Consider the following 12,807-nt stretch of genomic DNA (forward strand, 5'->3'; position numbering starts at 1 on the left):
AGGTACAAACAATCATATAAGTACTATTGCCGACAACTTTATACCATTTTGTGCCGATAACTACGTGTGTGCATAGGTTAAGATAATTAAAACGTACATAATTTCAATAAATACTTACATACATGAGAAACATGGAAGAAAATACGAACAGTGAATTAAAATTTGAGAAGGTAAGCTTTGTAAGCTTATTTTATTTTTATTTACATTACCTACTTCAAATTCTTTTGTTATATGCACCTACCTTGCATATTAAAAATATATAGAATTTTTATTATATCATTATAATTTTGATTTAGGCATAATTTTTTTATAGTTCTCTGAGAATTTGAATATTTATTTTTTTAAATGCTACCGACTTCAAGAACACATGTTAATCTCTCGGACATTTTTCTTACATATGATTCTTTTAGAAACGACTTATTAAAACGGCTTGGCACCGACTTGAAACTGATCAGTAGGTACAATCAGTATTATTTTCGATTTTTAGTTCCATGCGGTTGTGTTTATGAAGACGGTTGTATTAAAAAAAAATATATTTTTAAATTTTTAGTGTAGTTGTGACGTTGATCTTGGAGGTTTAATATAATCTTTGCAAAAAAAAAAGGATTATCAAAATTGGACTACTCTGTGAAAAGCTATGCGTAGTCTTACATTACATCTAAAATCATCCCCTTTTTTCCTACCCTTATGATTAGATTTATTTGAAAGTTTATATGACATCAATTTTAAAATATAGGTATCCTCTCCAACAAAATAAGATTTTTCAAAATCCACCAAGTAATAATTTATACGTGTTCATACATAAAAAAAAAGAATATACGCGTCTAGTTGAGAACCTTCCTCCGTTTTTACGTCGGTTGAAAAAAAGGTTACTTTTTGTTGCGAAAACAACATTTCTTTTTTCTTCTTCACAAAAAATGTTTCAGGAGATCCTTGCACCATATACCTATCTACTTCAAATAAAAGGAAAGAAGGTACGAGTGAAGATAGCTGACGCCTTCAACCACTGGCTGAAGTTGAGCGATGAAAAGCTTCGCGAGATTGTTGATACAGTGGACATGGTTCATATTGCGTCCCTGCTGTAAGTTGATTCTCATATGGCTGTAAGTTGATTCTCATATGGCTGTAAGTTGATTCACATATGGCTGTAAGTTGATTCTCTTTCGGCTGTAAGCTAATTCCCATATGGCTGTAAGTTGATGGTTGAGGAGGATGAAAATCCACACCCCTTGCGTTTTCTACACGACATCGTACCGGAACGCTAAATCGCTAGTCGGTACGTCTTTGTCGGTAGGGTGCCACCAACTAGCCTACCACCAGCCAGACCTGGACCAATTAAGATAATCTCAATCTGCCCAGCCTTGGATAGAACCCAGGACCTCTGTCATGTAAATCCACCGCGCATACCACTGTGCCACGGAGGCCGTCGAAAGCCGAGTTGATTCTCATATGCGCCGAGTTGATTCTCATATGACTGTAAGTTGTTTCTCATATCTTAAGTATATACTTTATGTATATATTGAACAAGTAATAGTAACAGTGGGTAAAAAAAATAAGCCAGTTGGAATTTTTGAATTTTTGTCTAAAACTATTTATCACCTGACTAAGACTCGACTGAATAATATTCTGGCCAATCGTTTTTTACTCTTGAAAATTTCAGATTGCCTCAAGGATATTTTATCCATAAACAAAATTCTTAAGGATTTCTTTTGCATAGAAAGGCTTAGAATCCTCATCCAGCTAGGCTATTCTGTAACGATATTTTTTGACTCGCAAGTGCGAATTTCGAATTCACCTCTATCTCTCTCTGTTTAACACTATACTATAGAATGAGAAAAATAGCGGTGAATTCGAAACTTGCATTTGCGAGATAGACAATCGTTAGAGATTAGCCGTGCAGGTCTCCAGTTCTATGTCAGGGTACCTAATTTTCACCTGCCTGAAACAGTTTGCGATTTAGTTTAGGATTTCAATTTAAATTGGTTGAGACCTGGTCTGGTCGAAGGCATCTGCCGTGGCTAGTTACCACCTTACCGGCACACACAAAGTGTGGTATCGTAAGCTTACAAAAAACTACTAACTTATACCAGACAGAATAGTGCATAATCATCACCATCATCATTAACACCCGATGGACATCCACTGCTGGACATAGGGATGGACTTCCAGACAAAACGGTCTCGAGCCGCCAGCATGCAGCTGCTCCCTACCACTCGCTTGATCTCCTCAGTCCACGTAGTGGGGGTCGACCAACAATTTCCGGTGTGGGGTGACCATTCCTTGCCAACCCAACATTCACCGGCTCTTCGAGCTATAAGCCCCGCCCATGACCACTTCAACCTTGCGACTTGCTGAGCTGTCAGTGATTTTGGTTATTCTGCGAATCTCTTCTTCTTCATCAGAAAAACTCCACTGAGTGTTTTTTTTATTAGAGCCATAGTTACACAAGTAAATAATTAAATATTATATTTTGAAAATGGAACAATGAACGTTTAGCATTTATAATATCACGGATGTGTGACCTTCACAGATTTTTACACCATGATGTATTAAAACATGACAAGTATCATGGTCATTGAAACTCATCTCAAAGTCGGTAGGTATAATAACCTCGACCAAATAAAAGTTACGTACGTTTAGTTGTATAAATTCAGTTTATTTAAAACTAGCTGATGCCGCGCGGTTTCACCCGTGTGGTTCCCGTTCCCATAAGAATACGAGGATAATTAATAAGCCTATAGCCTTCCTTGATAAATGGGTTATCTAACACTGAAAGAATTTTTCAAATCAGACCAGTAGTTCTTGAGATTAGCGCGTTCAATCAAACAAACAAACAAACTCTTCAGCTTTATAATATTAGTATAGTGATCCTTTAAAGGCTAAGTTGTCGAAGAAACAAATTCCCTCTCCAATGAGGAGCTTATCAGTAGGCTAACACAGAACCGTGATAGCTCAGTGTATATGACCTCTGCCTTCGATTCGGGCGTAGCTTCCATTCCGGTCCGGGGCATGCATCTCCAACTTTTCAGTTATGTACCTACATTTAAAAAAAAAATAAATATCCGGTCTCAAACGGTGAAGGAAAAACATCGTGAGGAAACCTGCATAACAGAGAATTTTCTCAATTCTCTGCGAGTGTGAAGTCTGCCAATCCGCATTGAGCCAGCGTGGTGGACTATTGACCTAACTTTCATTCTAAGAGGAGACTCGAGCTCAGCAGTGAGCCGGAATTGATAATGATGATGAATACAGAGGCTGATATAATCTAAACCTCACAATCGTATATAATGTAAGTACGCAAAACATACGCAAAACTCATATTTTGATTACAATCATGTACTTACAGTGAAATTAAAAATGATTATACGCTCTGCCAGCCTCATTCTGTGTGGCCCTGGTTGTATCATAGAGATTCTTTTTTTTTTTTTAATGAATTTAACTTAGATCAGCGACATGATAGGACTTTATCCACAATCTAAAGTACCTACTTATTTAATTAAGATAGTGACTATTCATACATAAACCTAGCTTCAGCCTTTAATTATTTGTTATTTATTTCTTAAATTCATTATAACCCGATTGAGTAAAATACAGAATTTTTTTTGAAGATTTTATTTTACGACTTTGTTCACATTTTTATTTTAATATTTGCCAACAGGGAAAATATGTTGATTTCATTATTATTTTCACACCGATCGTAGTGATTTTATGTATCCTCTTCGATACATAATTCACTGATTATCAGTTGCATAGATGATACATAATATGTCAGTTGTCTGTTAATCAAACTGATTGGTTTCCTAAGGATTTGACATTATTTAATGTCGTGTTTGCTAAAGTTAGTATCAAATCCTTATTAAAACTGTCGCCTGTCTATTCGACACCGATAATGCAATGAATTTTATGTCAAAGGGTTACAAATTATACCCCACCTTTAACAAGTAATTTACCTAATTAGGCAAATACAGATTTCTTTAAAAATTGGCCTTATGAGTTCTTCTTAATTGTCCTGATTTATGGTCCACCTGCCGCAATTCCATACAATTACTGTGATGGTGTGCTAACTTGTGCCTTATGTAGTCGCACTTTTAAGGCCAAAATAAGGTACATTAGTCACTGGAAAGCACTCCAGAGAACTTTCCATTCGAGTTCCTTACCCAGACCTGAGGAGCCAGAAGCATCGCTGTAGCCGAAATCGGCTGTGAGGCATCGTCATCATCAGTAGTAATAGCCTCTGCGCTAAGTCGCGGCAACCAACTAGTGGTTGAGGCTTGCAGCTACAACCCCGATACCAACGCCGATATAGACGCCTAAAAAACGTCCTTTACGATCCTGACGATGACATAACGAACGACAACGATTCCCAGGCAACACAAACACAAGCTACACAGCGATCCCGGTCACAGGTCCCCGATATCTGACGTCACTCAGACGTTTTTACCTCATGATCTCGGGGGCGCCCGGACTGATACACTCAAGCCAAAACACCCTTCCCGAACGACCCTCTAAGCCGAGGTCCGAGTCTCAGATGAGACCCTTAGAGAGTCGTTCCGCCCATCTACTCTGCTTTTGCCTTCGGGCTACATCAGGCGTTGCTTCTGCGCTCGCCCAAACCCCCCGGTGACGCCGCTGAGGTACCATAAGGAGCCTAAGGTACTAACACAATCAGATAAAAAAGCTAGGTCGCGGACAGACAGACAGACATGGCGAAACAATAAGGGTTGTGGACTACGGAACCCTATACAAGCTAAACTCTAGAATTTTCGAGGGTCGTGATTTGATACCCGCCCGTTGGACTATTGTCGATTTTTTAATCGCGTCGACCCAATCTTTTCTGACAATCTTTTCTGACTAGTTGTACGGAAATGGAAATATAAGTCACATTTTAAAAAGATATGGCAAATACTTTGGCTTTTACTAATAAATATTTTGGCTGGTGTGAGGCTTCGGCCGTGGCTTGTTACCAACCTACCGCCAAGCGATTTAGTGTTCCGGTACGATGTCGTGTAGAAATCGAAAAGGGGTGTGGATTTTCATCCTCCTCCTAACAAGTTAGTCTGCTTCCATCTTAGATTCCATCATCACTTACCATTAGGTGAGATTGTAGTCAAGGGCTAACTTGCAAATAATACAAAGATTTATCTACCACAGACATACCACAGGCTCCTGAATATAATAGTGTATTTTGATGAATTCAAGGTAAAAAAGCCGTAGGTTTAGCTACAACAGGCCCTTGAATAAAATATTGTATTTTGATGAATTCAAGGTTCGACGATATTCAAGACAGCACGAAGCTGAGAAGGGGCATACCGGCAGCACATCGTGTGTATGGAATACCGCTCACACTTAACACATCGATGCATGTGCTGTTCTTGGTGATGAAGAGACTTGTGGAGTTACACCCTGAGGTAAAATGAAAACATTTAGTGATCTGTCGTTCCGGTAATGATCGATAGTGTTACTTTTTGTATCTGCTATCCTTGACACGTGTAACAGAAGGTGGGAGAAGTAAAATAATATTTTCACTGTACACATTTATTCGATAACAATTTCAGCATAGCTTCCGCTATAATGTTAATATTACACGCTGACGGTAGTATATGAATGAATCTGCTAAACAACCCTCTATTTTATAATATTTGCAAAGTTAGTGTCTACTGTTGGTAGCACGAATATGTTAACAATACAAGTACGTTTTAATAATAGTTCCGGAGTATTATTATACAAACCAAACGTTATAATTCTATCTAAAACACATTAATAATTAAAAGATATTTATAACGATCGTAAAATAATATTAAAATATCGAAACACAAAGTTGAGAAATTAAATACAAACTAAATCATAACGTGACGTCATAGTTGTCAAGAGTAAAATAACCAATGATGAATTTATATCATGTAAAATAAATAATTATATTTATATCAATAATTAATAATAACCTCTCCACTGTTCGGGTTGATAATCATTGTTACTTAATTAAATTTAACTATAATAACCGGAAGTCATAAAAGTATGAAATGAAATGACGCTACTATACGCTACGCGGCGACACTTATCTATACGAAATAGGCGGGAAGCAGGTACTATTTGTAACACACGTAAAGCTTAGAACCTGCTCTGAGGTTATGACTTCTTCGTTATCAGAATAGTATTTAGTATGCTTCGCCGATATATTGCTCACCAAGAATATTTTATATTGTTTTAGGCAGCAGATATATATGCGACAGAATTCCTGGATGCACTGCGCGGCCAAGGTGCAGATTTGTATTGGCGGGAAAACTTCCGGTGTCCCACTGTTCAGGAGTATAACAAAATGGCCCAACAGAGTAAATTTCACCTCATATTTAATGAATAATTTACACACATTATCTATCTATACTTATAGTAAAACTGTAACAAGTCAAATTCTGTACATTGAAGATATTTTGAAAATTTTTGTTGGAGGGCATTATATAATCAATACTGAAGCCAAAAAATTTTTTTTCGATTTTTTGTCTGTCTATTTGTCTGTCCGTAATTTTTATTGACCGAGCATCACGCTGAAACTACTGAATGTATTCAAATGAAATTTTGCACGGTTTAAAACCATAATACGGAGATCATTATAGGAACTTTTTATTGCGAAAATAAATTAAAAAGGCGATAAAATAGGGGTTGAAAATTTGTATGGAAAGTCCTTCATTTTTAGAGTTACAGTTTTAAAAATGAGTTCATAAATCATAAAAAAAAAACAACAACATAAAATGTGATTCAAGAATTTTGAAAATTCTACCACTATAGTGGGGAAGTAGGGCATGAAAGTTAACATTGATTTTCACGCGGACAAAGTCGCGGGCGTCCGCTAGTAATTTATAATATGATTAACTGTTTGCAATGTCTTTAATTAAAAAAATGTTATGTTAACTAGCATTTGCTGCTATTTTGTGAAAGAAACAAAAGAAAATGTTTTGTATCATATGCGACACAGTTCCATAAGATACGAGACATCCATGCATCGTATGTGATACATCCTGAAATTACCTGAAAAACTAATATGATATAATCTTTAAATATTTGTTTGCATATAAGACGATAGTGTTATATTAGACAAATGAAACTATGTGTTGCTCTGAAAACCGAATTATTTATTCCTTAGTATTATTACAATGATTAGACTAATACACAATATTTATGAACACATTAACTCACCTGAAAACAGAAAAACGACATTAAATGTTCCTTATTTGTCTTGGTGTAATTAAATAGTTTCGAAATAAAAAGAAATAACCTTTAACGACCGAAAAACTTCTCGCTTTTTTCCCTCTTAAAAGTGACAGATGACATTTGACAAAAATATAATATTGTGTCATCTGTCAACGTCACTGATCACAGACAGTCGATAGACGCGCCAAATTTAAATAGGGTATACCTACATACTGGTATACCCTTACATGCATATAATTTATTTTAATACAAAACTATTTACGGAGCAAAAAAGCATGTGACCTGCCATGAAGTTAATGTACGGTTGGACAGTCTATAGTTTTATTGCCTTTTGTTTTTTTTTTTCAGAAACTGGACGCATGTTCACACTGGGCTTGCGTCTGTGCCAGCTGTTCAGTGATTATAAAGCTGATTTGTGCCCATTGGCTCTTCAGCTCGGCCTCTACTTCCAGATCAGAGATGACTACTGCAACCTGAAGCAGCAAGAGGTAAGCACGCTCAGTGGCGTGGAATGGGTTTTTGCCGACTTGGGACTACTGGAAATGGCTCCAAAGTATAAAAACTATACCGAAAATAGCGAAAGATTTTTTTAAATCAGTTCAGTAGTTTCGGAGCCTATTCAATGCATACAAACAAACAAATCATTCCTCTTTAAAATATTAGTAACCATTTTATTCTCGTTCAAAATCTTCCGGTCGGTGCGCTTAATTCATATATTTTTTTTATTCTTTACAAGTTGTTAGGCCTTGACTACAATCTCACCTGAAGGTAAGTAATGATGCAGTCTAAGATGGAAGCGGGCTAACTTGTTAGGAGGAGCTTGAAAATCCACACCCCTTTCGATTTCTACACGGGATCGTACCGGAACGCTAAATCGTTTGGAGGTACCTCCAAAGGTCTTTGTCGGTAGGGTGGTAACTAGCCACGGCCGAAGCCTCCCACCAGCCAGACCTGGACCAATTAAGATAATCTTAATCTGCCCAGCCGGGGATCGAACCCAGGACCTCCGTTTTGTAAATCCACCGCGCATACCACTGCGCCACGGAGGCCGTCAAAAATCCGTCATTACTTGCACTTACCGTTTTATTCGGTAGGTTTTTAACCTTCAGATAAAAACGGTTAGTGCAGAGTACAATATTGGATTCCGGTTACTGTACGGCGAATAAAATTGTAATGGACATTATAATATGAAATTGAAAATACAATGATGATTCATATTCGGTTACATTTAATTTTTTTAATTATGGCTTTATTATTATATATAGGATTTCTCACTTTTATCTAAGTCTATTACTTTGTCAACTATACATATATACTTATAATTAGGTTTTTATATTTAATAACCAAAATTAGGTTTTTTATTTTTCCTAAAAAAAATAGCTTTTTTATATTACAATTTTATTCTCCGGGAACGGCGAAATATTCTCCAGTTACAAAAAAGCAAAAAGTTCAAATATATATAATTTGCAGCATTATAACCACTGGTCAGCCACAAATAAAATAAACATACCCAAGGTACGCCGAACCTGTACAGCTATCGATAAAATATCAGACTATTCATGGACATGGCACTTTATGGTCTGCAGGGTTATTATGTAACTCGGTGTACCATTCAAGTAAACAGTGACTACATCGTTTTTCATCGTATTTTCGTTTTTGCAATCATTTGTCATTGTGATTTCAACGAAATAACACAATTACCGTCATTTTACCTAAAATAACATTAGTTTATTAGTGATAGTAACAGATAGTAACGTTATTTTAACGAAAAATTACGTAATTTCGTTGAAATAATAATGCTAGATCATCGTAAAAACAAAAAAAAAACATTATCTTAATGTAAAATAGTGCAGTCAAGTTTATTTCCTTGAAATAACTATTTTAAATCATCACAAAAACTAAAATACGATGAAAAACGATGTAGTGACTTATTACTTGAATGGTACACCGAGTTATATAATAACCCTACTGGTCGTAGTTTGTATGAAAGTGGCCGACTTCCTTAAAACTGTTATGTTAACTTTTCTTGATGATTCACGTTGCTTCTTACAGGCTCTTGAAGAATGGCCGAGTGAAGATGACAAACAGGTAATCTTTAATGAAAAGTTATAAAGATTATTTATTATTGTGCATATTTTCATTTTGTATAACATAACATTGTTTAAGATCGGGTGGTATTTTGTGTTTAATAACATTTTTTTGTGTAAATACACAAAAAAAAATTCTATTGATAATTCTTGAGTAATTTTGAAAATTTCCTCAGTGCTTGAAAAGTCTTCGAATCTAGAGACATTTGACATAGGTTGATGACAGTTTTAAAATTTAATTGTTGTTTGTACTTCGTATTTAATGAAAAAATTATTAAAATAACTAAGATTACTTACAGTAGTACCTATTTTAATGTACCGAAAAGTTAAATGTTTATTTGTTATTCTTTATTCTTTAAGGCAGTAACGGAGGACTCCTACTGTGAGGACCTGACAGAGGGCAAGTTTAGTTTGTCGATCATACACGCGATGGGCACGCCAGAGGGAGAAGAGGTCTTGAGTATCCTTTCAAATGAAAATATTTAATTATTGAGTAAAATTACGTTGGTTTTTCAATGAGAATGATGACTATTTTAGGTAAATACACTATTTTAAACAATTACACAGCAATTCTGAAGCGTGTTAAAAATTTAGACTTTTATGTCCCAACATGTTTTGGTATTATGTAAGTATATAAATAGTTTTTAATGTTCAAAATTATTTTTTTCACAAAAGATATTAGGTACTCGAGTGCGTCAGATGGGATTATATTTGAAGCTAAAAACGCTTTCATTTATATTTGTTACGATTCGGAACTGGTCACGCAACCTCGGCGCGAAAATTTTTAAAAATAGGGATTCTCCGATAAGCAGCTGTCAGCAAATCACTGGAATATAATAGGTAAAACCTATAAAATTGCCGTTTTGCAATACTGGACATTTCAAATCAAAATTTTTGTTTGGGTAAGACTTCTAGTTTCAAATTTATTTTATTTTAAAAACATGGAATTCTTTTTCCAAAAGTCATTTGTTTATTGATTAGTGTTACATTTTTATCACATTTCAGTCTTTTTTGTCATCAAAAAATTCGAGTAATTGTCAACACGGATACGTTAAAAATTCGAGTAATTATGGAATATGAGTAACGTCGTGCAAAAATACATGAAAAAAAATCGTTTAAATTTTTTCATACAAAAAGCAATTTCATAGGTAAAAAAACCTACTTGTTCTTTTCTTGAAAATAAAAAAAAAAATACCAAAAACCTTCTCACTCCCTTAATGGTCAGAGAACGGGCAATTAACTTAAATTAATTTGATTGATTTTCGTTGCTCTAGAAGTTTAGACGAACTCACCAATACTATGCTCATAGTTACAAAAGCTGCTCAATAACTTGGAATTTCCCTCCCATTTAGGTATGTGACGCGCTTGAGTAAATTCCAAAATCCCCAGTATTCTTTTGTAGTCCTTTATGTAATCCTGAACTATGTAAAGATATTCTGCGACAAAGAACTGAAGACATCGAGCTGAAGAAGTACTGCGTGGCTCTGTTGGAGAAGTCGGGCAGTCTGGCGTATGTGCGTAGTGTTCTGGAGGACCTTAACAGAACTACTAGAGCTGAGGTAAGAGTAGGTTTTATGTAATAGATGACTTCTTTCGTAATTTATAATTAGAGGCCTAATACCCCAGTGGATATGACCTCGACCTTTCGATTCGGAGGGTGTAGGTTCAAAGCCGGTCCGGGGCATGCACCTCTAACTTGTCAGTTATGTGCTTTACATAAGAAGTTAAAGATCACGTGTCTCAAACGCTTAAGGAAAAACATCGTGAGGAAAACTGCACACCTGAAGTCTGCCAATCCACGTTCGGTCAGCGTGGTGGACTAAGGCTTAACCCTCAGGGAGATTCGAGCTCAGCAGTGAGCCGAATATAAGCTGATAATGATGAGTATCCTAATTCTAATTTTCAAAATACTACCTTCGCTCACAACCTCACACACAACTCAACTCACATAAAAAACTTCACTTCCCGTTTATCCACAAGAAATATGGATATCCGAAAAACGTGAAATGCATCATAACCGATGAGGAGTTCCCTTAACTGTCTTTCTTCTTCAGCACCTTACTGCAGTCACAACCTATCTAGTTGGAATGTTCTCGTTAATACAAATTTATCAAGCCCAAACACAAGGTAGCTACTGCGAACCGTCGATGAGTTCCCTTAACTGTCCTTCGTCTTTATCAGCAGACCCCTAATTCAGTCACAAATCATCTAGGTGGAAAGTTCTAATTAATACAAATTAATCAAGCATAAACAAAAGGTAACTGCTATAATTCATCGAGGAGTTCCATAGTCTGTGCTTCAGCTCCATCATTAAACCGACTCCAGAACTTTATGAAATTGGAGTACTTTTAAAATATCTAATGAAAAATTCAACAAACGTACTAAGTAGTCGTCTCTAGGATTTTCGAAAGTTTCCTTTGATTTCTCCAGGAGGCCATCATCAGATTTGGGCATGAAAAAAATGGGACTATCCTGGAAGTTACCCTTCCTAACAAGTGAAGAATTTTCAAAAATCTATTCACAAATAACGAAAATATCGCTGGACATACATAAAAAACTTACATAAAGCCGAACATTGAAATCCTCCTTTTTGGAAATCGTTTAAAAAGTAAAGAAAAAGCTAAGGTTCTCATATTGGTATTTTCCAGGTGGCTCGTCTCGGTGGGAATCCGCAAATGGAGGCAGTGCTAGACGAGATGGAGTCTTGGAAAGATTGATGCCAAGCGTTATTTATTGGGTTATTGCTCTGAGGTCCGAAGAGTAGGTCTTTACCAGAAGTATATATATTTTATAATGTTTAATCTTAACACACAAATAAAATATTTATGAAATAACTTTTTTACTAATTGCAATTGTATTTCCCAAAATTTTACACCAATAATTAACTTTTTAATTAAAAAAAAACGTTTTTATGGTTTCTTACCACAAAAGGAAAAACGAACCTTTATAGGACAACTTGTTGTCCGTCTGTCTCTGTCTGCCTGTCAAGATTCTTTATTTCAGAAGTGCGTGGAGCTATCAAAACCGTATATTAGGGTCTAAGGTCTTTTAATCACAAAGATTTAGTATTTTCAGACAGTTCTTTCCTGTGGTTCTTTTAGAAACGGCTTTAATTAAAACATCACTGGCTTGGCACCGCCTTCAAATAGATCAGAAGGTAGCACATACAATGTTATTTTTTGCTTTTTAGTTTAGTGGAAACATTTATGTGATTCCGAAGTCGGTTGTTTTTTTTTTATTCAGATGACTCGTCTTGGTGGGAGCCCGCTGTTAGAAACCGCTTTATATGACCAGATGTCGTAAAGAGATTAATATCTTATTTAACAAATATTTATACTACATACTTAAAAACCTATTTTAATAAAACAGAAATAATAATATCTGCCTATTTTGTTGATAAGGGAGGCATAAGATGAAAGACAAGCTGTTAGTTAATATTAAGTCCAATTTTTTTTTTATTCTGTTATTTTTAATGAGACCTCAGCGGCGTCACCAGAGGATTTGGGCGAGCACA

At 35.7% G+C, this 12,807-nt stretch overlaps 1 protein-coding gene across 1 annotated transcript; it reads left to right on the forward strand.

Moving 5' to 3' along the window:
- Positions 1-18: 18 nt before the first annotated feature.
- Positions 19-12,128, forward strand: LOC112043458 (terpene synthase). The gene is made up of 9 exons (XM_024078866.2): positions 19-170; positions 927-1,081; positions 5,267-5,408; positions 6,209-6,329; positions 7,555-7,694; positions 9,259-9,294; positions 9,654-9,753; positions 10,725-10,852; positions 11,942-12,128. Exons 1-9 carry the CDS (start codon positions 123-125, stop codon positions 12,008-12,010), a joined length of 939 nt encoding a protein of 312 aa, XP_023934634.2. The 5' UTR covers positions 19-122; the 3' UTR covers positions 12,011-12,128.
- The last annotated feature ends 679 nt before the right edge of the window (positions 12,129-12,807 follow it).

This window comes from Bicyclus anynana, chromosome 12 (assembly GCF_947172395.1).
Source record: "Bicyclus anynana chromosome 12, ilBicAnyn1.1, whole genome shotgun sequence".
In the NCBI taxonomy this organism is placed as follows: domain Eukaryota; kingdom Metazoa; phylum Arthropoda; class Insecta; order Lepidoptera; family Nymphalidae; genus Bicyclus; species Bicyclus anynana.